At 40.0% G+C, this 26,330-nt stretch overlaps 1 protein-coding gene across 1 annotated transcript in view; it reads left to right on the top strand.

Moving 5' to 3' along the window:
* The window catches only part of igsf9a (immunoglobulin superfamily, member 9a), a 46,569-nt gene extending 21,588 nt beyond the window's left edge, over positions 1-24,981 (top strand). Inside the window, exons 8-21 of the mRNA XM_046067654.1 lie at positions 5,973-6,118; positions 7,902-8,044; positions 9,506-9,646; positions 10,118-10,234; positions 11,542-11,692; positions 11,968-12,079; positions 13,683-13,873; positions 16,005-16,222; positions 16,630-16,714; positions 17,695-17,862; positions 18,250-18,286; positions 18,591-20,822; positions 21,101-21,174; positions 22,567-24,981. Of these exons, the coding sequence (XP_045923610.1) occupies positions 5,973-6,118; positions 7,902-8,044; positions 9,506-9,646; positions 10,118-10,234; positions 11,542-11,692; positions 11,968-12,079; positions 13,683-13,873; positions 16,005-16,222; positions 16,630-16,714; positions 17,695-17,862; positions 18,250-18,286; positions 18,591-20,822; positions 21,101-21,174; positions 22,567-22,730 (3,979 nt within the window). The 3' untranslated portion in view covers positions 22,731-24,981. The remainder of the gene's footprint in view (positions 1-5,972; positions 6,119-7,901; positions 8,045-9,505; positions 9,647-10,117; positions 10,235-11,541; positions 11,693-11,967; positions 12,080-13,682; positions 13,874-16,004; positions 16,223-16,629; positions 16,715-17,694; positions 17,863-18,249; positions 18,287-18,590; positions 20,823-21,100; positions 21,175-22,566) is intronic.
* The last annotated feature ends 1,349 nt before the right edge of the window (positions 24,982-26,330 follow it).

The following is a 26,330-nucleotide window of genomic DNA, read 5'->3' as shown; positions in this document are numbered from 1 at the left end:
TTGCCACAATTCTGTCTCTGAGCTCTTCAGGCAGTTCCTTTGACCTCATGATTCTCATTTGCTCTGACATGCACTGTGAGCTGTAAGGTCTTATATAGACAGGTGTGTGGCTTTCCTAATCAAGTCCAATCAGTATAATCAAACACAGCTGGACTCAAATGAAGGTGTAGAACCATCTCAAGGATGATCAGAAGAAATAGACAGCACCTGAGTTAAATATGAGTGTCACGGCAAAGGGTCTGAATACTTATGACCATGTGATATTTCAGTTTTTCTTTTTTAATAAATTTGCAAAAATTTCTACATTTCTGTTTTTTTCTGTCAAGATGGGGTGCTGAGTGTACATTACTGAGAAATAAAATGAACTTTTTTGATTTTTGGAAAATGGCTGCAATGAAACAAAGAGTGAAAAATTTAAAGGGGTCTGAATATTTTCCGTACCCACTGTACATTAGGAACAATCCACAGCCTACATTTTTCTGAATTTATTTTAGGTTTTGGAAAGGGAATAAATCTTACTTCTACTTTTGATCTCTCTGGGTAGCAAATGTAATTATTATAAGTGCCCCAGGAACAGCTTTGACCATAACTCAGAACAATACAGCGAAAAAAAACCTAGAAAACAACTCCTTTTGCATGACAGTCAATGGAGCGCAGCCATGAAAGTGTCGGACCTCAGTTAGAGCGAGTCCTATACTGCTCTGTGATTGGCCAGCTGTGTATTTGGGGCATGGCTTAGCGAAGGGTCAATTAAAATAAAACAAAGATCAATGAGTAAGATCAATGAGTAAGATCAGATAAAAAAAGATCCTAACATTTTGCTTGAAAATGAAAATCACCTTACTCTTTAGTCCTCTGTACGAGGTAAGATCTATAGGGCCTAAAATGTCCTCCTTTATGTCCATAGATTCAAAAATCTGCTTTTCTGTGAATAGAACCTAAAATCTGCCTCTCCACAGGTCTTAGTTGTGGCCCATGGAGCAACAGTACATGAAAGCCAGTAAGAGGAACTCAGACAAATCTACAAGCGACATTTCTTAAAAGCCTTTTTGACATGTGCTCATGTAGCGGTTCGCTGAATGATTTCATGACAAACGTTGGATTTTCTTCTAAAACTGCCAGGGAGTAAGTGGAGTGATTTTAAAAACAAGTGCAATACCTGCTTTGCTTTAGGTCTTTCACATGTTGCTATATTCTAAAAAGCATTCTCAGTTCTTTGATGACTGAGGGACAATTTAGAGATCCTGCCTCTCACATTAGATGGAGGTAGACATGAGAACGCATAATGCACTCATGAAATTTACAGGCATTTGAATAAAAGATCATCAATTTTATATGTTGTATGTTAATCAATAATTTATTACGCACTCAGAACCCCTGCCCGTCAGGTATTAAAGTCAGCTTATGAGACTCTCAACACGGATGCTGACTTATAAAGTGAAACCGCAGGCACTCAAAAATATAAGACAAAATAACAATGGGGAAGGCAATATTGAAAAGCCTTTATTTGAGTGGCTAAATTATTAAAAATATGTCATGTCAACATGCTTCGACCACTGTATGTTAGGGCTTTAAACAAAACCTTTGCATTTTGGAAGTCCCTCAATGGATGATTTTATTTTTTCTCAGCTATGAGTTTGCTAACTATAGCTTGCACTAAAATAGCAACACTTAGGTAGCAACTGTAAAATCAAAAAGACGGTTCCTTGGAATAATACACACCACTACATATGTTTTTGTTATTTACAAAGACAGAGTCCCCCCCCACCGGGAGTGTCTATGGTGATTCCTGCTTTGGTTGCCACGGTATGTAGGTACAAGTAACTTTTTCTTTTCACTTGGAGATAACTTTGGCTGCACAATATGTTTTTCACTGGCCAACACACATCTAAGGGTCACACTGGAGCACTTAAAACTGAGAGCTTTGCAGTAATCAAACCTGCTAGGGATGAAAGAATGCTGTGTTCCTCCAGTATCTGCCCAGGAGAGAGAGAGAGAGCTGTACGTCGGCAATATTCCTGAGATGATAAATGGTGGATTTTTCTCCAATTCAGATGTGAAATTCAAATCAGCATCAAGAAAAGCACACCAAGGTTACTAGCTTGGGGCTTGACATTTTGTGCCAGGGATTTTAAGGTAGAGAACAGCTTTTTTTTTGGCAGGGGGGGGGGTTCAGTTGCAAGATATACGGTAACATTCATAAGTTGATATAAGTTCAACATCATATCATATAGAGGTATCACCTGTTACGAAATCACACCAATGCAAGAGCAGAGCTTGGTGTACTGTACAAGTAGGTGTGGGTGATATGAACACAATTCACTATCATAAATATCGTAAAGTTGCTGGAAAATCTATGGATCAAAATTACCAGACAGGAATGTCTGTTTTTTGGCTAATTTGGCAAATTAAATACCTGAAAAGTCAAGTCAAGGTACATCACTACATTAATGAAAGAAATCCAATATTGCCATATAGCAGTCCTGCTCATTAATCTGCAACATTGCCCAGAAATACCAATACAGTCAGAGAGTCAAAGATGTCAAGGAGTAACTTATCATCAGCTTAACGCCTTGTTTTTGCAGATCTCCAGGGGTAGTAGTTGCCACCTTACTGCATTGAATTGTACTTAGTGGTAGTTGTGGATATAGGTGCAATCAGGAGAAAAGTATTCAGCTTGGTATTAAAGATGCACTGTGGAGTTTTCTTGCAAAGAAACAAAGTAATGTTTATAGTCATTAGCCATGTTTCCATCCAATTGTCATGCAAATTTTAACCATACTTTTGAGATGTCGCAAAGAAGAAAAAAAAAAGTAATTGCGAAATGGGTGCATTTCCATCAGCTGGATTTGAGTGAATAAACCAGGCTACGGCAAGCGTAGTTACGTCAGTAGTTGACGTTACACATGGCTGTAATAAACAAGACATATGGGTTCCAAACCAGAAACAAAACCAGTCGCATGAACCTGATGGCCAGTGATCTCCAGAAAAATGGAGAGAGGTCCTCAGAAATGTGTTTCAAGCAGGCAAGTTGCCAGCTATGTCTCCGTACGTTATGGGAACCTCGAGTGTTATGCAGTTTTGTATGCCTGCCGAGATTTGCATCCACCTCTTTTCTCAGCACAAATGAGCGTTACCAGCCGCGAGGTGCATGAAATTCTCGGCAGGCATGCAGAACTCTGCACAACCAGGAAAAAAGACGACAGCAGAAACATCTGATCAGACGTGAGTTACAAGTTCGCTTCATCAGAACTTATTCAGAAAAAGTGTTTCAATCCCCCATTTAGCGCATTTACTCTTTTTTGACAAAGGCAAAAACCACCTCAAGTGAGCGTAAATTTTTATTTGCGAAATTGAGGATTTTTAGCGAATTTTGCCGTTTCCATCAACCTTTTCTAATGCGATACTTAAAAAAAACGCTGATGGAAATACGGCTAGTGTTTCTTACCTAACGTCATTGTGTGTGCATTGTTTATGATTTATGACTGCTATCTAGTGGTCTTCTTCTCTGCTTTTGTAGGCGCATTACTACATTTCTTTGCACTTCACTGTAGGGAAGCTACCTGCTCAACACCAAATGGCACAGAAAGTTAGGGAATAGCTCGTGAAGAAAGCTGAACAGCGGAAGAGCCAGATGTTTTTAGTGGAGACAAAAAAAAAAAAAGAATATTAGACATTCATCTGGTCTACCTGACTGCTAATGTTGTTGCTCTGTGTCTGCTGCATAGTAAAACAACACATTAGGCAGAATAACTTTATAAGGCAATATAGACTTCAGGCGTGTGTGTCATCTTGTTTTTGGCTTCTTATTCTCCCAAAAGGCCAAAAAAATAAATCAATGCAGACTTAATGAAAACAGTATGTAAACAGTACGTAATAGTGTCTGCACGAAAAGACACATTAAATACAAAATACATATATAAATAAAATACAAGAAGGGGGAAAAACTGCTTCAGTCGTGTTACTTTAAAAGAAAAAATGAAAATGGCCTGAAGCTGCAGCACTGAGTGAGCTTTTCTGTAGGAGAGGTTTCACAATAGCCGCGCTCAGTGGCATGGAGAAGATCCGAGTGAGCAGAGAGGCGGTTCATGATTGCCAGCGCATCATCCACCAGACAATTGAACACTCTTTTAAAATACGTTGGCTGGGATAGGGTCAGTTGAGCAGGTGGAGGGCTTCATTTGCATTACTTCTCCTCCTGAGCATTTCTCTATCACACATATCATTATTCATTACAGTTACACTCAGGTTAATACTCAACCTGATTTTGATGAGGAAAAAGTTTCAGAGAGGCTTTTTAGAGCTGATATATAATGCTGTTCACAGCGGAGTAGCGCACACGAGGATTATTCTGATTATCTCTTACTAATTTTGGGAAATAAGCTCCTTTGTAATTGCTTTGTTAAAAATAGTGAGGTGCTCTTTGAGAATGTCAGAATGGACTTTCAGTTTAGTTTTTCTCCATATACGCTGTGTGCAAAATTATAAGGCAAGTGAGTATTTTGACCATATCATAATTTTTATGCATATTTTCCATCTCCAAGCTGTATAAAGTTGAAGCTTATCAGGTAATGTATATTTGTGTAATGAGTGAGGGTGTGGCCTAAGGAGATCAACACCCTATGTCAAGATGTGCATAATTATTAGGCTTCATGACCTCAGGTAAAATGGGCCAAAAAAGAATTTTAACTGACACTGAAAAGTCAAAAATTATAAAATGCCTTTCAGACAAAATTTTTGAGGCATGACTACTGGACAATCAAATGTTTTCTTGCTTATAATCAATTGGGGCACAAAAAGCGCATGGAGAAGAAAAGGTGCATGCAGGCATGGATAGTTGTTGAGATATTTCAGTGTGGACCACAGTAGCAGACTGGCATCCATAGAGCCATATGGCTAGCTCTGCTAAAAATGTCAAATATTCTGTTTCCAGCATCTCAAAAATGAGTAAACACCAATAATCTCTGTTTTATATCATTGGAATTTGAATGTGTTTGGGTTTTAGACTGTTTGAGAGACATTTTTAAGGTGTCTTTTTGTGCTCTGGGAACTGATCTTTTACTTTTTGTTCTACACTTTATTGACTAAATGATGAATCAGTTAATATAAGAAAAAAGGATGAATCCATAATGAAAACATCAGTTGCAGCCTAAATGTGTCAGCAAATAGTTACCTTTTTTCACACATCCAGCAGACAAGGAGCAACATTTGTTTAGAGTTGTGTTTGTGTCCACCTGGTAAACATACATCATATCTTCACTCTCCTTTGAGCTCTGGTTTGGTCTCCACGAAGTACTGAGAAGAATATCGGGCACTTTAGCTGCTAGATGCTCCACTTTTTTTCACCAGCCTTTGCGTGTCGACCGTTTGCTCCTGGGTAAGTAGTGTACAGTGAGTTTATTGGAGCTCTGTAGAGCTTCAGAGTTCTTGTTAATTCTTTGTGGGTTTGTTACTGCATGTGACCTCTTTCACATTAGTCATTCAATTAATTGTTAATATAGAAATATTGGTAAGTGGAGCTTTAATAAATGCAGTGTTAAGTTGATGTTGATATAAATGCAAAGAGAGAGAGTAGCGATGACAAATATGCAGACCAGTTACAGTACATGAGTCATTTGACCTGTATGATAATTAGCCCAAATGTGTGACAGTGGGGTCCTCTCACGATCACATAACTACGTGTGTAAGTGTCGCAGCCTGGTAGAGGCCTGGATTCTCTGTAAATGTAAGAATGTACAACATGAGTGGGCATGCTTCTTCCTACTCTAACTGAAATTAAATGACATTTTCTTAACCTCCATCTGTATACAGTGATAAATAACTCACGGGAAAAAACAAAAGCCTCCTATAGCCTACTGTTGATGCTCCGAGAGCCAGTTTTAATGGAAGAGCTGAATTACCACTCGCTGTTATTATGAAGTGGCTGTTTTGTTATTCATATGTTGAAGAATTCCCATGTGTTTTCTCTCAAGGTCTCTGAAGTCGCGAGTGAAGATCATGGTAGATGGAACTCTACTCATCTCCAGCGTCATCCCAGAGGATTCTGGGAACTACACCTGCATGCCGACTAATGGCCTGTTGACCCCGCCCACTGCCTCCGCCAACCTCACAGTGATGCGTGCGTTTTATATTCTGTAGTCATGAGACTTTTTTTTTTTTTTTATTCAGAGTTTCAACACCTTATAACAACAGGAAACTCTACAATCACATACACATATGTTTCATGTAAACATAATTTGTAAAGGACCGTATGATATAATTCAGTGTTTCCCCTATATACATCTAGCCACTGCTGAAATCTGATTTTTACCTTCTTTTTTTTTTGAGAGAGGAGAGGAGGAGAGGAGAGGGCTCTGTCTTATCTCTTTTGAAACTAGCAAATTAAATCTAAAATATAGCACAGTCAAGAATAAATAGTTGGAAGAAGGAATGACCGGTAGTTAGCCAAAAACTGACTCCACTGTTAACAGTTCCAGCTTTTTTATCCCCACTTCTGTGTCAGTTATAAAACATTTTTTTGGTATGTGGTACAATTTTATAAACCCATCTTTGTTTGCAACATGTGAGACATGTTGTATTGGTATTTTATATGCAGATATACACACTTGCACGCTAAAATGATATAGTACATGATATAGACACTGCTGTGTTTTAGGATAGGTTAGATTCTACTAGATCTAAAATACTAAACAATAAAGGATAAGGTATATGATGCTAAAAAGCAATGTTTCAATGCCCTTTTTGTATGTATGTATATAGCCCATTATCAAATAACTTATTCGCCTGAAAGGGTTATAATCTGTACATATATGACACCCTCTATCCCTAGACCCTAGATTCAAATAAGGAAAAACTCCCCCCAGAAAACCCTTTAACAGGGCAAAATGGAAGAAATCTCAGGAAGAACAGCAGATGCGGGGTCCCTCTCCCGTGTACAGAATTGATCAACGTAAAATCCCAATATGGACAATCACGATGACAAAATTATAGATAGATTGAGAACACATCTGGGGAAAATGGAAAACACGACCTTCTCTCCACCAGGGAGACCTACAAGAGGACAGACGACGCAAACACACAAGAGGCAAAGCTCAAGCAAACCATTCACACAGACGGGAGAGAAAGAATGAGAGATAGAGAGAACAGGAAAGGCTAAATCTCTTGGAGGATGAATGTCCAAAACATCTGGAATGAGAGAGAGAGAGAGAGAGAGCATAACCACAACCATAAATTATGTCACAATGTGCTCACAATAATGATTTTCTAAAGCAGAGATTCTAGTGATAAACCTCTATGTACATTGTTGTATGTTGACCACCAATTATTGTGACCATATGAATTACAGGTATATTCACATATTTACAGTAATTGACAGTGACATACATGTGAGCATTTTTGTTTTTGGTTTGTGTCAACTAATCATAATTAAAAACATAAGCCTGTGTATCGTTTTAACCTTTTAACAGCATCGCAAAAAAAACCTAATAACTGAGATTTAGTTACTGTTTATTGGTAATTTGTGTATTAAACGACATGTTAATCCATTTGGGAGTGACAGCAGCAGATTGCAATCATGTGTTCAGAATCTTGATGTTGGCCTATTTTTATGTTCCTTTTTAAAGTAATGCACATTTTGTAATGTATTTGCTTATAAATGTTTCTGGAATAAATCATTAACAGTTAGAAACGACTTTTCCTCGGAACATTTTACTGTTTGTAGACCTGTAAAACCCTTCACATTCAGCCAGCTGTAAATACAAAGAGCAGCACTTGTGGTAAAAACATAGGCTGAAAGAAAATTGATTACAAAAAGGCCACCAGTACATATGGTTTCCAGAGTAAGGGGTATCTAAATAGTAGTTATTAAAAAGTAACAACTTTAATTTCTTTCCTCTGCTCAGACCCAGCCCAGGCTCTTCAAATGCCCCAGCAAACGTACCTTCCCACGGGTATGGATGGTGTGGTCACCTGTCCAGCGGCAGCTCAGCCTCCGCTGCTACGTGTGGATTGGACAAAAGATGGAGAACCACTTGACCTGTCCTTGGTAATAAAAATAATAATTTCCAGATGGAGGCGCAGTCAACACACTGCCCGACCTTTATTGTGTGCCAAAACTCAAATTTCTGTTCCTCGCTTTGTCAGGTCAACACTACTCTATTTATTAATTCCTGATGACTGCAAATATCACAGGGAACCGGCGGCTGAATCCATTCATTTTCTTTTAGCAGAGAAATGTGCTGACTACAGGCATGTATGAAGCGACAGCTGTCAGCAGCCGATCATGCAAAAGCTTTTCTAACAGTCATCCCACTCAACTTGCCTACTGAAAAGCAGAGCAGCAATTTTTTCCTCAGTGTGAACACTGAGTTAGATGTTATGATATTTTTTTCAGACATTTCCTGTGTCCACTGATGGAATTATCCTTTTAGCTTTTCAATTGGGAAGTCATTCAATAACATACTGTATATCTTGATGGACATGGGTGATATGTTCAATCTTAAAAGCTTTTGAAGCAATCCCCAAGGAACTCCTTACTGCCCCTTGCTCTCTCATTTCCTTTTTTTGCTTCCACTTCAATCTATGGCTTTATCTAAGGGATGGGTCTAGGAACCTTTATAGATGACAGGCAGGGGGTGTGACTTTCCATTAGTTTTTTTTTTTACCTTTGTCTTTCAGATCGGAAAACCATATTTGCATGGGGTTTTTTTCTTTCAAAATAAGAGCTTTTAAAACCATTTTCTTTATTTCGCATTCAAAAGATCCACGCGCCGTCTTCTCCTCTCTCCGGCCTTCATTTGCCAAGTGACCCCACCCCCCTCAACACTTTGGTCTAAGTGATGGACATGCCTGTGGATGAGTCACACTGCAGGAAATGTGATAGATTCCTGTAGTGCAGGAAGCAGGCATTGGAGTCAGGCTGTTATTCGGCCAATTATTCCAATTCCACCCTGGATGTCACAAGCTTTTTGACTTCATTAAACTGAGTGGGAACGCGGTCAAAGCACAACACGAGCCTTAAAAGACAAAAAAAAAAAATACTTGAAAATTTTAAAGCCTTTAATGCAAATGCTTCAAAAAGCTCTCCAGAGCCATTCTTTTATGTGTGTTTGGATTCACCTCGTGGGAATATCCAAAAATTTGAATAAGATGAGCAGACAACCACATTCTTTTAGATGTTTTTTAGAGATCATCTTTCTGGAGCGGTGACAACATTATACGCAATTTTTGAGAACTTTGGAAATAATCTGCCCAGTGTGGATTTGTGGACTTAACCACTGCAGGACCGTAACAGGCAGATATCAAACATATATTTCTTTAAATCCTTCCAACACAGCTGAGGAGCTCACACAGGGCTTTGGAGTGGTTACAACTTTCCAGCCTTTTTAGCTCTTTAAGTTCTCACTTCTTTTTTGCCATGAATGTTATGTATCATTCAAGACTGCATGTGCTAGTTCCTTCTCTGTCTAGCTGTCAGAGTGGTGTGAGCAGTGTGAATTTCTCCCAGTATCCAGGATGGACCTTGACACCAGAGGGCTCGTTGTTCATGGCCACAGTTAATGATGATACAGCAGGCGTGTACACATGTACCCCATACAACAACTACGGCACCATGGGTTCGTCTGGGCCGACGAACGTAATTCTACAGGTTAGTGTGCACTGTAGGCCACCTGAGTCACTCAGTGGATAGTCATTTAAAATAGTTAATGTAAGGTAGACTACATCACTTGCACTTTAAACACCAAATTATTGGTCAGTCATGCTCAGGAAGCCCAGAAACTGCCACTGAATCTGTCCTTCTAGTTCTGCTAAACTGTCTATCTACACCCCCTTGCGTGTATTTTAATTAGCCACAACGGCATCTGCCACAGCAAATTAACAAACTTAACAGAAACGACATTTTACTGACCTTTTCACTCTGACATGTGAGCCCTCTGGCATTAATAGAAGTCAACTCAGACTCACTACAATGGCTCCACTATTGGGGAGTTAATTGTGTGGCTAATCCTTTTGTTATTAAGATAATCTTGTCCAAAGCGGCAGTAATCCAGTCTTAAAATCCATTGTTGGCATTGCCGCAATCTCCTTGATTCAGCTATATTGCTTTGGCAATTCACAGGACCCCCCATCATTTAGCATCACTCCAGAGAAGCAGTACAAACAGGAAGCTGGTAGAACCCTGCTCATCCCATGTCAAGGAAATGAGGACCCAACTATTAAAGTGACCTGGAGCAAGGTAAATAACCCAGTACAGGTCATTCAATAAGTAAGCAGTTCTGTTTTATTCATTGCACTGCGGTTGTTGTTTTTGTTCTTGTTTTATGTTTCATTGAAGTGTACATAGTGGCTTGTAAAACACAAACATGCACTTTAACATATGTCCAAGAAAATAATGCGTACAGAAATGTGCACATGCTGAAACATAACGGTGCAGTCCTAACGTATTTGGACAGTGATACATTTTTTTTGTCTTTGGTTGTTCTGTAGCACTGTTCAAATCCAGGAGAGGAAATATGAACAAAATGGGTCTTAATTTCTACTGTATTCATCCATTATGGATGTTCACGCAATCTAACACCGTTAAACGCAGTGAATTAAGAAATAATTTTCAAGTTTTAATCCTTTGTCTTTTTGTTAATTGTTCAGTTATCTCTTGGTGTATATACCAAAAATATTTTCAAAAAGAAAATGTGTTTTTAATATCAAAATCCCTTTCTTTTCTCTTCCTGTAAAATGTGGAAATATTTTTGAGTCATCCTGCACTTGGGGGCGTATACATAAATGTATCCATTTAAATGTGATTTGGGGCGACGAGCTGTAAAATTGCACTTGACCGTTAGCTTGTGGGTCATATTAGCGAGCAGAGAGATATGAGATGTCTGTCAGTTGGCAAAAACTTTGTTTAAATTTCTAAAGGCGATTTCTAATTTATTTATATAAAACTGATCCTCTGCCTCGTGATGTCATGGCATGGGTTAGGGAGGTATGGATGGATGCAAACAGTCTTACAGTATGTTGCACTGTACAAGCCTTGTCAGGATCCAGTGAAATCAGAAGGATTTCCCCCTATTATACCTCGCCCACATATTTTATTTAACTTGGAAACTTGTCATTTCACTGTAACTTTAAGGACTAAAGGTGACTTTTTAACCTAATTTATTATTTTATTTCAAATGTAATCTGCTGGACTACAGAGCCATAAAAACAAACTGACTGAAAAACAAAACACTTTCTGACTGCACTGCATATTAGAGCTGGACAATATGAGCTAAATATAACATGATATAATATAATATTATATATCATGATACATTGTCAGATTTACCTCGATAAAAATAATTGTATTGAAATTTTTTAAATACATGAATTCTTTTTCCTTACTTGGAGCAGTTTTCAGTTACATTATGAGACTGAGTTAAAAAACAGTATATTAAGCTCAAGAAGAGATCCATTATGTTGATTTTCTTTCCGGCCAGCTGTATATACTTTATATTTAGACAGATGCAGAGAGTTTTGTTCTTTGTCTTTGTGTGTTTCTGGTAGGTCGACTTGGCTCGTCGCACATCTTATTCCATAGAACCCAACGGTTCTCTGCTCCTACAGCCCCTCACTAAGGACCACCAGGGGGTGTGGGAGTGCAGCGTTGCTAACCGTGTAGCCTCGGTGAAAGCCAGCACACAAGTCTTTGTCCTGGGTGAGAACGAACAGAAGAATTCCTATCTGAACACAAGTTGGTTTTGCTGTTATGTTAGCTGGCCAAGTGAAAAAAAAAATTTCTTTTTCAAATTGTTTTCTTTTTACCTGTGTAAACCTCTATTATACCCAGCACAGGCCGGATGCCTGTGCCTCCACGCCGCCTTCAAATGATAAATGCAGTGCATCTAGAGATGGCCTCTAAACTTTAGTGGTATCAGATAGTTGAAGTTCTGGCCGATTTCCATCAACTCCTCTCTGTTCCCTACTTTACAGGAACCAGTCCCCATGCGGCTACCTCTCTGTCCGTCTCTCCAGGGGTGAAGCAGGCCAACATATCCTGGGAGGCAGGCTTTGATGGAGGATCAGCACAGACATTTTCAGTTTGGTGGGTGTAAAGCCTCCCACTTTCTTCTTGGGCTGTAACCATGGCAGCCATCGACAGCTCTGGTATTACTCTATTGATCTCTGGGATGAGGAATTCATTTATCTGTTATCACTTCTTGGCAGCTACAATGCAAAACGCTGCTCCAGAGCATTGCTTTATAATGCAGCAGCTGTGCTAGCTACAATAGAAGGTTACTGACAAAGGTAGCGTAATACATTTATTTCATGTGAATCAGCACTTTTATATTGGCTCAGAAATCACAGATGAATGTCTTGTGTTTGCTTGTACGTGATGCACTAGAAGATACTGGTGGACGGAATAAATGGAGTGTAAAACTGCGGCGAGTTGGACAAAAATTCACCAGAACCATTAGGTTTGGAATGTGCTAAAAAAAAGTCCTTGTATTAAAGTTAGAATGTATGAGCATTATATCTTAGAAAGCAGGTTATTTTAGTTTGATTAAGTAAAAGTTTAAAAAAACAGAGAATGCAAGTGATGGTATACATAAAACTTCTCCTAATGCTCATGTTTAATCACATTGTAACTTGGGAGCGCTACATCAGATGAAGATAAGAGCTATCTTAATCCCTGAGAGGGAACTGGGTCATCGCTGCATCAAGGAGCAGCATACAAAGAAATACGAATTACATCAAAAATATATAAAAATAGATCTCATCTACACATGCTACACCTCACCTGGCATATAACAACCATAGATTGTGAAGGATGGTCAAAGTGAACACACGCTCTAAACTCTTTGTCTGTACTGTACAGAACATGCAGAATATAATGTTTTCCCTTTGACATTTCAACTGCAATCTTCATTTTTTCTTATAAAGGCTGATAGCCGATTTGGTTAGCACTTTTGTGACTTCCAACAGATAATATTAATTAATAATTAATCAATTCGTGCCAATACCAATCGTGCAGTTGTGAAAGCTCTGTGGGCCAATATTCACACCATATACTTGTAAAATGAATTACTACAGGAGAGAAAAGGAACCCACAAATCTCATGTTTTGCTCTTAGAAAGTAAACTAATCTCTGCTGTTGTATTTTGCTTTGTAAGTATGACCTGCTTCATGCTCCACAATAACATACGTAATCTAGTCTGGATTCAAATTACACTCGGGTGTCACAATTATGCGCGCCAAGTAATATGTGAGTGATCTGCCGCCCTTTCTATTTTCTCATAAAAGAACATGCCACTTCTGTTGAGTCAAAGCCATCATCTTCAAAAACAAAAAAAGGGCCTCATTTTTAGACTGACATTAATAATTTTCAAAAGTTCCTCCAGTTTTGAATAGGTGATTATTTTTTTTTTGCCTCGGGTCAAGTAATCTGCTTTATAAAAAATAGACATGTACAGTACAATCTCAGCGCTGGTAGGAACATGAAAATCACCATAATTGGAGTTGCAAGCTCTCTGTGCAATTGCAGAGATACATCCATGCTGTCTCTGCCACAAAATCTGGAACTGATGATGAGTATGAATGATTAATGAAACCTACTTTTCTGTCATGTTTCATAAAATCAGACGCCCAGAATTCCCCGCCGCTCTTTTGTTCTCACTTCTTTTCTCTCTGTCTCTCTCCCTCTGCAGGGTGAAGAAGATTTCAGTGAATGATAATGAAGGGAAGCAGGAATGGTTCTCTGTGCCCGTGTCCCCTTCCTCTGGCACCAGGTGGCAGGTGACAGGCCTGTCTCCTGTCACCGACTACCAGTTCAGCATCCTGTCTCACAATAAAATGGGCACTGGACCCTTCAGCGAGATCGCCACCGCCCGTACCTTGGGTCAGTACCATTCCGTAGTTCTCTATAAATTTGATGCAACTAATCAGTGTAAATAAAAGTCTCAGCTACACCTCACTCTGATAGCCTGACATGTTATGACCATAGATTGTGAAGGATAGTCAAAGTGACCACATGCGCTAAACTCTTTGTCTGTATTGTACAGAACGAATATATTATGTAAATGTTTTCTTATTGAAATTTCAACTGCAATCTTCATTATTTCAGAATCAGAAACACTTTATTGTTCCCTGAGGGCAAATTCTGTCACAGTTACACAAAAGGCAAAAGGAATATAAATAAAGATAGAAAGTTGGTATATACCAACGTATAGTTGGTATTTCTCATAAAGGCTGAAATAATGACAGATTTTATTAGTACTTTTGTGACTTCCAACAGAAAAGTGCAGGAACTGCAGAAGCTGGTTACATGCTGGACCTCTTATCAAGTGTTATACTTCTCCTCGCTCTTTTTTGTTAGTAATGAACAATGCATAAAACATTTGACCATCAGCTGACCGTCACTTTCACAGGTTGAAATGGCAACCACTGCAGCAGCAGATTATATCTGCACAACTGTTGCTAATTAAAGTGAATTCCCCGAGTAACTCGCCCAAAGGCCGAAATGAAATTTGACTATTGTTGGTTGATTTTGCTAGCTAGAAGATGGTGTCTGCAAAAATAAAAAAACAATGTTTGTTGGTAAAGGAAACACCACTCTACTTTTTTTGCTGTTCAGGCAACCTCATCAGTTTCTTTAGTACTCTATTCATCGCTCCACCTTTTGGTCACATAGCATTCCCAATACAAACCTAAACTTACTTTTTAGGAATGGCAATGTTGGTCTGTCTGTCGTTCAGTCAGTCCACCACTTTGATCCAAACCTGAATCTTTCAATAACTTTGAATGCACCGCCATGACATTTTGTAGACATTCGTGTTCTTGTCAGGATGAACTGACATAACTCTCCGAATTGTACATCTGGCGATATCATGAGGTCTTAATTGTAATTTGTCCAGTACTTGCGAAACAAATGACATTCCCATCCCACTTTTTATTTATTGCTAATTAGCAAAGGCTGGCATGCTAACATGCTAAATTAAGATGAGGATATGGCAAACATTATACCTTTTATAAAGATCAGCATATTTGCAATGTGAGACCATGTTGGCATTTACCTAACAGAGCTGATAGTTTGGCTGTATTACCTGTTATCCAGCAGCGGGATGCATCTTCAAAGGTGTTTAGTGATCTTACAGATACCTACAGTTCTCATGGGATGATCAAAAGTTCACCCGGGGGCGATTTCAACATTCAAATCCAATGTTTTCACACAATGTGCTGCTGCTCTTCTCTTCTTCTTAGCTGGATGTATGGTACATTTAGGTATGTTTATTCATCTGCCCTAGCCTATGGCAGGACAGGTGGACGGCACACTCTGTGGAAATGTTGTGAGTTAAATGTTGATTTTGCCCCTGGAAACATTTTATCCGTCCCAGCAGAGAGTAGACACCCTTGAGACATCTGAGAAAACCTTTGAAGATGCAACCAGCTGCTGGATAAGAGGTAAAAAATTAACATTTGGATTCATTTCCCCAAAGGTTGTTTTTGGGAACAGAGCGAGGGGTCTTCTCTGATGAAACAATCTAGTTTATCATTTCAATTTCAGTTTCTCCCAATTCAATTTTTATACATAATCAATCGTTATCTGGATACCAAGTTTATCAACTTAATATTTGTGAACTGGGAACTTCAGTATTTGGTAACTTGTGAATAATGTATGCAAAGGAAGTCAGTTACACCTGTTATTTCAGTGTGGCAGGAGGGATGTGGCAGTATCAAATGTTCATGCTATGAATATCATGGTAGATAGTATAATTACAATATAAATCAAACTTTCTGAAATAATAATATTAGACCTGAAATATAGTAAATATGCCTCACACTTTGTTTGATCAAACTTAAGATACTGGTCAGTAATTTGTATATCGCAACATAAACCCAAACCCTTCTCTCCTCACACCCTCAAGGTTGAACATCTGTGGCAATAGCAATTTCCTCCCCTGTGATTAAATGTTTCCGCCAGGACGTATCTGGCTGATCAGCTGAAGGTCTTTTTTATTCCTCTGCATCAGATCCTCCACAGAGGAGAAGTAAACTAAAGCCCCCCGCGTCGCTGTCTGCTAATCAGAGTTCAGAGGGTGTTGTTCTGCAGTGGTCCCCTCCTGAAGCTCAGCACCCTCCCATCACGGGCTTTGTTCTCCAATCCCGCACCGAGCAAGGGGAGTGGTTTAATTTGGACGAGGACATCAGTGCCAACACTAGTGAGATAGTCGTTCCGGGTCTGCACAAGGTAACAAGCCACTCACACACTGCTCCCTCGGAGACTAATCAGACTACTCTGCTTGTTGAATGCCTTGGAGATTTTTATCTAGGCTACACCTCCGTTGTTTTACTTGTGTACACTCTCAGTTATGCACACATGGCAGCCATCATTTCTGTCGTCTTTCTGCGTGCGCTGCCTTTTCTTCTTTCTGCCTGTTTCATCCTTTCCTTTTTTCTCCTGTATAGGCCTACAGAAATTCAAATGAACTTCATTAGCATTGCAGGCACAGTCCCGTGTTGACAAAGTGTGGTTTTATCCTCTGTCCTCCCCGCTGTGTGTGTGTGTGTGTGTGTGTGTGTGTGTGTGCGCGCGCGCGTGGGTGCGTGCGTGCGTGGGTGCGTGCGTGGGTGCGTGCGTGCGGATGCTCGTCTTAGGACAGTGTGTACGAGCTGCGGCTGCTATCTCGTCGCGGGGAGTTGCTGAGCGAGCCCAGTCCATCAGTCAATGTCTCCACTATGGGTAGGTGTTCGAGAGCAACCTTGCCCCCTTTGCCTTCTCTCCCCACCCCCTGTTTCAACCCATCCTCCTCTCAGTCTCCTTTTCAAACTCTTTTCCTTATTTCTTCCCACGTCCCTCTGTTCCCAGAGTTGGACCAAAATTAGAGCAGTGCCTCGGGGAATGCTGTCCATTAGAAGCCTGAATGATAGAAATAGCTTCACTAATAACTTCTGAAAAGAGTTAGTGACAGAATTTGTACTGGCCTTTTTATTCTTAGTGAATGTAACATGAATGTTTCATTAGATATGGCACAGAGATACCAAACAGAGGGATTTAAAACCCCCGCTGGTATCACTGAAGGACTGTCGTAACAATCAGAGCCATAGATTATATATTGTTAACATAGCTCTGCTGATAATCTCAAATTTTGACGTCTGACTGAGCAAATTTTGCAGAACCATCAAGTTTAAGATTTTCTGATAATGATTAGATCCACTTAAAACTGGGACTAACAAAGTTCATGGTATTATTAACAGACTGATGCAAGTGGCGTGAAATATGCATGTATTGGAGGTCAGCCACTATGATAAGATGACTGTACAGCTTCATGAACAAAACTTTCTAACAAACAAAGTTATAAATACATTTTTATCAATTTAAATTTTAGATGTTATAATTATACATTGAAAAATAAATGTCTAAAATATTTTTAATTAATGTAAAATGTATACAAAAATTGGAAAATTACCTATGACCATTTATTTTGAAATAGGTATTTTGAAACTATAATATATATATTTTTTATTTCTGAAAAATGATCAAATATTACAAATAAAAATAATTATATTTGCATATTTTAATTTGTCTTTTAGTCAGTTATCTTACCACGGCAAGCAACTGTTATTTATTATGTATTTTTTTAATGGTTGCCTGCTGACTCCACAGTCACACTTAGCTTCCTTTTATTATTTTTCTACTAACATATATCACTCATGAAACAGGGATGGAGATATATCCCGCAACATCCCGACTCCTGGAGTTCGTCCCGGAACCATTACTGGCCGGCGTGCTGGGCGGGGTCGGCTTCATGTGCTTGGCACTGGTCTTGCTGCTGGGGTCTGCCTGTGTCATCAGCCACAAGAGGGACCAGCGCCGCAGAAAGGAGGATGGTAAAATGCCCCTCACCCCAGAGACTCAGCAGACACTCACTTTGATGAACTGCATCATGAATATCATCATTTATTCAATAAAATATTGAAGGCACTTTCAATCCATTATATAAATCATACACCACTGCATAGATTTGGCGCTCCTCTTGTCCCCCGCTCATCCATTCAGTTGTAAAAGTTATTGATGTCATTTACATTACTTGCTAATTAGGGTAATTTCTCATTAGAGGCTGATAAATGTAAGTGTAATTAACTTTTTGGACAAGCCTGGGTGCCTCGGGCCCTTTAATGGGCTCTTATTAGGGTTGATTATGTTTTTACTTCTTGGTCAGTGTGGTTGTATCCTAATGAGTCAGATACCATCTTGCCCCTCTCCCTCACTTCCAGAGCCCCATCCTGCCATCTATAAATGCTCCCCATCAATGTAAGTACCCCCTTATCATTTCATTATAATACCTCCCATTGACCTTCCCCTCTGCTTCCATTACAAATATTTTGAAAATGCCAGTTATTTTCTATTTCATATCTTATTTTTCTTGCTCATCTTCATTTTATTGTTGCCGCTGCTGTTTTGGTCTCTCTCTGTCTACATCTCTACCCGCCCCCTCTTTCACTCTCACTCACTCTTATATTCTTGGTCTCTTTTTTTCTCCCTCTTACACCTCCGGTTTTTCTTACAATTCTCTTCTTTCACCCCTCCCTCCCCCACTTTCTTCTTTCTCTCACAGAAAGACTTCAGGCACCAGCAGTCCAGACAGTGTGTTGAAGAAAAGCCTACTTCCAGCCAGCATCCTATATCCCACCACTTCCTCTAATACCACCTCCTCCTCCTCGCAGACAGACTGTTCCTCCTTTAGCACTGAGAATCATCATCGGCAGAAGCTCCCATTGTCCAACTACAGCAGAGGCCGCCTTACTAGGACAACTTCTCTGTTTTCTCCTCAAATTGAGTTGATTGCTAGAGGTCCAGATGGGCGCTTTGTTCTTTCGCCGTATGACCATGACACGCTGAGTGTTAACAGCAAGAAAAGCGCAAGGTATGACCAACCTGGTAGAGTCCGAAGGTCTGTTTCACTGCACTCGGAGAGGGATGACAGGAAAGAGCCACCGTTTGTGCTCTCTGTTGATCTCCCACCTTGCAAAACCGCAAACCAGATTAGTGGCATGGCCCAGCGCCTGCCCTATCATGTCCCTTATATCTTTGATCAGAAGGCAAGCTACGATGTCTTTCCTGACCTCAGCAGCATGTGCTCAAACAGTAGTTTGGCTACCGTTCTTCATCCCAACAGAGAACGTACTCCCACATTTCCAGTGCTCCCACATATCCGATCCGGCCTAGGTCAGCCATCTACGACCGCCAGCACTCTGGTTCTGCAAATGGAGCACGAGCGGGAGAGAGGAAACCTGAGTCACTGCCTGAAACTGGCTCAGGAGAGGGAGGAGCTAGAGAGGGAGCTCCAGAAGTACACGCTGGAAAGGAGCTCCATGAGAGAAATGAGGAGGGAGCATTCAGACTCAGAGAGAAGAGAGGCTGGTGGTTATGAGCTTTTGTGGGAATATAAGAGCAGTACCTTGCCGCACAGATACCCCCAGGGCAGCAAGGAGAGCTTCGGCCTGTCACCAAGCCATTTCTCTTCATCTTCTGTGGATTGGGAACCCCGTCCTCTAATCCCAGCCCGGACCTCATTTCAGCCATTTCAATTGGGCAACCATCGTCCCACTCCATCCTTCACCGAACAGACACCACTCCAATCTGAGGAGGCAGGCAGTTTTTCCAGAGACAGATTAGCTCTCCCACATCTACCCTCAAAGCACCAGAGACATGAAAGGGTAGAGGCAGCACCAGAAGGCTATGATAATTTACCACAATACACACTCTTAGAAATGCATACGAATGATTCATGCTCTGAGGCACAGGGACAGAACAATCTTAGTCATGGCAGCCTTTCAACGTTGTCTTTCCATAGCAATAAATATAAAGAAAGATCTAATTTGGCTCTCGATTCAGTGCCAGACTCTTCAAAAGCGGAGGTAGCGTTCCCAAAGCCCACTGATGAAGTTGTGTGTGTTGAGATGAGTGTGGATGAGCCAGAGTTGGAGGTATGTGTAATGCGGCCTACAAAGCCCATGCTGCACCACAGAATCGCCTCTCATGTGCAACAAGGGCACTCGCTGACTCGCAGAGGCCGGTATGAAGACATGAGTATGAGCTTTGATTGCCGCAGCCCTGAATCTCTGGATAATATTATCCGGGTCTCAGCTTCTCCGCAACCACCAAAACTCTGGAGAGCTGTGACCAAAGGCTCCAAATTCTGGGACTCTAAGCAGCGAAGTCAGAGTCTTGACTCGAGGAGACGGAAAGAGAGCAATTTCCTGACTCCTGATGCATGGATAGACTCTCTCAGCCAAGAGAACTGCTCTGATACATCTTCCTGTCGTCCAGACTCTCTGTCCTGGGAATCCCAGAGCTCTCCTAGCAGGAAACTCTCCAAATCTCCTGCAAATTCTCCTTCTGCTATCCAAGCTGCCTCCCGTTCAGCTCCTGCTGTGCACTCTATATCTCCAAGGAGTAGTCCAGAGAGACCCATACCAAATCCTGCAGTGCCTTGCCACTATGGCTTCTTTCCCAATGCTGCCAAATGGTCATTTGCCTACCAGGAGGCCACAAAAGTTGCAGGAGATTCCTTGGAGGTCATGAGGGAAGCTTCTATATACTTACCGCCCAATAACAATGATGAAGAGGGACTAGAAGTGGAAGCAGGAAGCTACGATGGAGTGCCAGAGTCTGGGAACAGCTACAGCAGCTATGCCAGCAGTGGCCGAGGCAGCATGGAGCCCGCTAATAGACGTCTGTCCCTGTGTCACCTTTCCCCAACCCTCACCAGCTCACCTGAGACTGTAGAGGAGAGCCAGGGGAGCACAGAGGACAGGCACAGTCACCAAAAGGAACCAGGCCAAAGGTATTAAGGACATAATGAATGAGGGAAATTATGTTTTACTTTACACTTTTACTAAGTACTACATGTATTTGTATTACTGTTTTGAGCCACGTGGGTGTCATATTCTTTTGGTACATAATGCTATGATTGAAATTCAGTGTGAGCAATCTAATATAAATGAGAAAATATAAATATATAAATATATATATAAATATGTATGCTGTATGGTAACTTGTCATATGTGCATTAAACATCCAAACTGAATTTATATACTAAATGGTGTTTTGTGACCTCTTCAGCAGGAAGGCCTCAGTTGACGAGAATTATGAGTGGGATGCTGTTGATTTCTGCTCGCAGCCTAGAGACCGTGACGGTGAGTATTTTTCTTTTCTTATTAATAATATGCAGTTCACATATTTTGGTACAAACACAGGTGAAAAACAAGACACATTTGTCTGTTTAGAATCATTAATCAATACAGTACAATGCTGAAGCAAAACGAGATGATATGCCGGGTGATTGTTGCAAAGTGAATCTCTATTGATCCTAACAGTATCCTCAGTTCAGTCGACAAATCTTCACCATTTAACCTGTAGAAATGCCACAACATGATAACGATAACTTTTTTCTAAAGATGGAGAAAATGTCACTGGACAGGGGCTGGGGCTCACATTTGGTATAGAGGGGTCAGGGGTTTTAGCCTATTAGTTACTTGCACTGCCTTCAGTCATGCTTGATTTGGACCCACCATGCCTTCCTCTCAAAAAGGAGTTGAGAAATATGGGAGGAAAAACTTCTAATAGGCTGGTGGAACTAGTAGATCTGCCCATTAGTGTAAAAAATGTCATTCTGTGTGACTCTGATGTTTGAATGGATGCAAAGTGGAGAAGGAGAAAATCCAGAGAATCTCCAAATTAGTGATGATCTGATGAGCGTTTTATGGTTCCTGATGATCCCTGCTTGCTTTGTTTTTAACATCAATAAATATTAAAAGAAATAGCCATTCCTTGTTCAAATGATTTTAGTGGCACCCACCGCTTGCTCACTTTGTGAATGAAGCTTTACACTCTTTGTAGCAGCTGCAAGGTTTTTGTTGGCCTCTGTTACATAAGAAAGTACAACCCGGGGGAGCAGAGACTTTTCTTACACCAGCAGTTATGGTTGAGGAACAAAATATAGAACCTGGTTCCTCAGAAAAGGTGCTGTGGTGGAAACAATTGATATATTTGGAATTTAATGTATATTTGATGATTTGCCTGCTGATATATAGTATACATATTGTGTATTTACTATGAAAAATTATATGATTTAGTTGTACTATAGTGTTCATTACTGGCTCAAATGAATGTTCAAACAACTGGGCTTGCATACCTTGTCATGATTTATTTATTTTTATACAAGACCTTTAGATTTAATTTCAGTGGCAGTGTGGAGTGCATGTTAGAGAGCAACATATAACAGGCCATTACTGGAACACTTAGCAATTTCTAATCTGATCTAGGTGACATTTGTTACTGTATTTACAGAAAAAATTAAGAGAAAGGTCAGACATGTTTTCACTCTTTGGCTCGTCTGAATTATCTCACATTTGAACTCAGGAGCCAATACTCAATATCCAACATTTAACCTGTGAGTGTTTCATATCTGTGGAAGTTCAGGGTGAAGGGAATAAAACCAACAGGGTGCAGACATTTAATGAATAACATCTGCGGCAAAATATCAGGAAACCTTAAAGATAATTTCACAAGTTTCTTTTTACCCACAGACCTGCTTCCTTCATTGAATCTACTGAAGTCTGCTCGGTGCTGTAGCCTTCCCAGCATGCAGTGCTCCACTAAGGCACTGAAAAATTGCACTCAGCTCTCTTTGCTCCCGGGCCATCAAAGCAGCTGCTCTGCTGAGCCAGAACCAGACACCGTGCTGTTCTGACAGTGCCAGCCTTCGGCTCATCTCACCTAGTGTGTCCTTTCACTTATTGACTCACAAGGCGACAAAAAGTGCATGTGGCAGAGAGTGAGCTTTTGACTGAACAATTCAATTCTCTCTTTTTAAAACCAAAAAAAGGAATGAATTGCTTGTCTCTATGTTAAACTTCACTTGAAAAATAATGCTTTTCAAAAATACAGGTTTCCGCAAACGTAATGGAGACACAAAATCACATTTATCCATATGCAGAGCTTTAAAGGTTTGTTTCGCTTGGTGACCCATCACCATTATGCTCTTGACATTTTCTTTTGAGACAGTCTGCCAATCTGCCGATATCAAAGCGTTCCACTGTGCTGATGGATTCACTGCATTCTCTGTGTGCAGTTAGATATGCATTCATCATCCAGGGATGACTCAGTGGCCACACAAGGGACAAAACGATCTCCGTCATCATCAAGTGACTGGTTTAGGCTATGCTGGGGATGATTAAGTCTTTTGATATCATCAATCATCTTTGAGTTTAACAAAAGAGGTGTTTATGAAATGCCATTAAATAAGGAAGATAAATAGAAAATAAATGGTTATTCTGCTATAGTTTCTGTTTCTAAAAGTGTAATTTTCCAACAGAGATCATTATCTGCTTTCTTGCCCTTAAAATACTGTGGGTCTCTGGAAGCCAAGAATCTGCTCAGTCTGGAGGAAAGCCTTAGCTCACTCTCCAGGCCGTCTTGTTGTTCAGCGAAGCAAGACCTCTAATTATGTTCGGTAATTGAAGAGGGTCAAGTCAACTTGTAGGGTTTGTCTTTGTTTAATTTTTATGGACATGAAGGGAAATTAGCTTTTATTTTTTATTTTGGCTTTAATTGGCCATGGGTCAATTCACTGAAAGATGACTGCATTTTTCTCTCAGCAACACCTGCATTATACTCACACAGCTGTTAACACTGACACCTTGGGAGCCAACAGTGGTGCTGAAAAGCAGCACCAGTTGAGTGGTTAAACGCCTTGTTTGAGGGCATGTCAACTGCAGGTACTAATCACATTCTCTTAGGGCTGGGCGATAATTCACCGTTACTGTTTATAGACATTCGAATTGCATAGCAATCTATTGTTTTACAAAATACTGTAGTCCATGAAGAGTTACAAGAAAGTTTTATTTGAGTGCTCAGTCACATCAGTATTCATAGTATTTATAACAGCAAAGTCTCAGCCCCAAATTAATTCATTTCAATGGAAACCATATGTTCAGCGGTTTCACTCGAAGTGGGGAAGTAAAATTGTGTGGTGCTTAATGCCATATTCTTTTTACAGTATACAAGAGTTACTGTAATTACAAGTTTCCGATGTGTAGAAAGTGTTGCTGTCAACATCAAGTTGTAATTATGTCTAGAAAGGATTTTTCTGAAAGCTCCAATATATCCAACTTGAAGTTGTGTGTGTGTGTGTGTGTGTGTGTGTGTGTGTGTTGCCAGCTGTTAAAAAGAAGTCAAGCTGAACTGACTCTAACTTGTTTTATCAGTAGCTATAATTATTTTTCAAGTTGCTCTCATCTCATAATATGAACCTAAATCTGTCGCTAATTTCAAAAATCTTTTTATGTAGGCTTTGGAACTAAAAGTGTCATGAATAGAGAGCATCCACACACTGGAATAAATTCACTCTTATACACTCACCCTTGTATTTTGAGAGAAAACCTAACCTAAATAGTCAAGGTCAGACCTTTAGAGCAAATACGAAGGAGGAGGTCGTCGGACAAACAGTGGGGATCAGTGATTGGTCGTTAGGTATGCACATTCACACTTCTGTCTGGCTGATGATTAGTTGACTGAAGGTTCTGTTGCTCTCCTCCGCTCACTGATCAGTCAGTCCACAGAGCCACTGCCACATGAGAGCACATCATCAGTAAGAAATATTGGTGACTCTCTTTAAGGAACAACACTAAGGGAGGCCTACCCTTGCTTTATGTAAAAGTAGGCCACATGCACCAATACAACAATGAAAAAATAAGCACAATTTACAGCATGCATTTACAGAATTGCTCTTGTCAGAATATTATACAATTGGATTATACTTATTGCTGCATGTGTAAGCATCACTTCAGTGATGTAGCTGAATCTACAAATAACACATCATAATTTGTTAATTGATTATATTGTGTATTAATAATGTGAATCTGCAACGCAACTAGTAACTAAAGCTGTCAGATAAATGTAGTACCTTTAAAATTGTCACAACTGTTTACTACTATGTAAGTAGGTACATTTACTAAGTACTGTACTTAACAATAAATGTAAATGTGTAAATGTACTACCTCCTGCCAATGCCTTCAGCACCACCTGTTTGGCAAGGAAGCACAAATGCATTTTGCCGTGCCACTTTCTGGTGTGACTGGGCACTCTCATGTGTAAAGATCTGTTGTAAGGCGTAACAGTGGAACACAGGTCATTACATCCAACATCAATTTGATGTTTTCATATGTGACATATCTGCAATGGACTGGCGACCTGTCCAGGGTGTACCCCGCCTTTCGCCCGATGCCAGCTGGGATTGGCTCCAGCCCCCCGCAACCCTGTACACAGGATAAGCGGTTGATGATGGATGGATGGATGGATATGTGACATATATCCTCTATTGTTGTGCATATTGATATTGGAAAACTGGACACACTAAAACCATTTATTTCACCAATCCCTACTTCCCAACATAGATTAAAATTGTTCCTGTTAGTTCCGGGGGATCAAAACCAGCGATTTGCCAGGCACTATCCCGCAACCGCTGCCTCTAAACCTGCTGAGAGAAACATACTTATGCCTCATGCTCTCTTTTCTTCGTGAACAATGGAGGAAAAAAGGAAAATTGGGTTTTGCTTGCTGCTCTAGCTCAAGGCCTTCACATTAGTCAACCAAATAATTAACTCTGAACTCCACAGTGTACCAGAGCATTGTGGGGTATCCATCCTATAATTGAAATTCACTCATAGAGGCAGCATTTACAGCAAATCAATGTTTCACTTCTGAAGAACATTTTCATTTTCTGGTGTACACATATTGTACCTCAATTCCATAAATGATCAAACCCCATGTGCTGCTCTGGGGATTTGTAGTCAGCACTACTTTTTTGCCTACGTTTTTGAAATTGAATCTAAATATTGTGCTTCCAATACATCAAACAAGAATATGTATGTGAAAATATTTTTTCGTATACTAGATATAATTAAAATAAAGAAAGTCTGTTAGTTGGGGTTTTTTTACATTTGGGGCTAACAAAAAAAAATAAAAAATGTGTGTGTTGTGCTCTGGAGGATTCAATCAACTATATTACAGAATAGAACAGCACAAAAGAAACCTGTTCACAAAGAGACTCACAAACAACAATGAGGGCTCATAAACCTGATTGTTAGACTGCTACCTTTTCAGTTATTGTGTGTACTTACGGGGATTAGCTTTAAAGCGAGCAGTCTTTTATTATGCCCATTAAGTAGTGAATGAATTATTTGCAAATGCTAGGAAGTGACTGTTGAAGCTAGAAACCAATCAAGGTCCTATGAAATGAAATGTCATATATAAATTTCACTGTGTAACCAGATGCGCTCCCAGTACTTCT

This window comes from Micropterus dolomieu, linkage group LG13 (genome assembly GCF_021292245.1).
Source record: "Micropterus dolomieu isolate WLL.071019.BEF.003 ecotype Adirondacks linkage group LG13, ASM2129224v1, whole genome shotgun sequence".
Lineage (NCBI taxonomy): Eukaryota > Metazoa > Chordata > Actinopteri > Centrarchiformes > Centrarchidae > Micropterus > Micropterus dolomieu.
The sequence above is the reverse complement of the archived record's forward strand: the minus strand, read 5'-3'. Positions and strand labels throughout refer to the sequence as shown.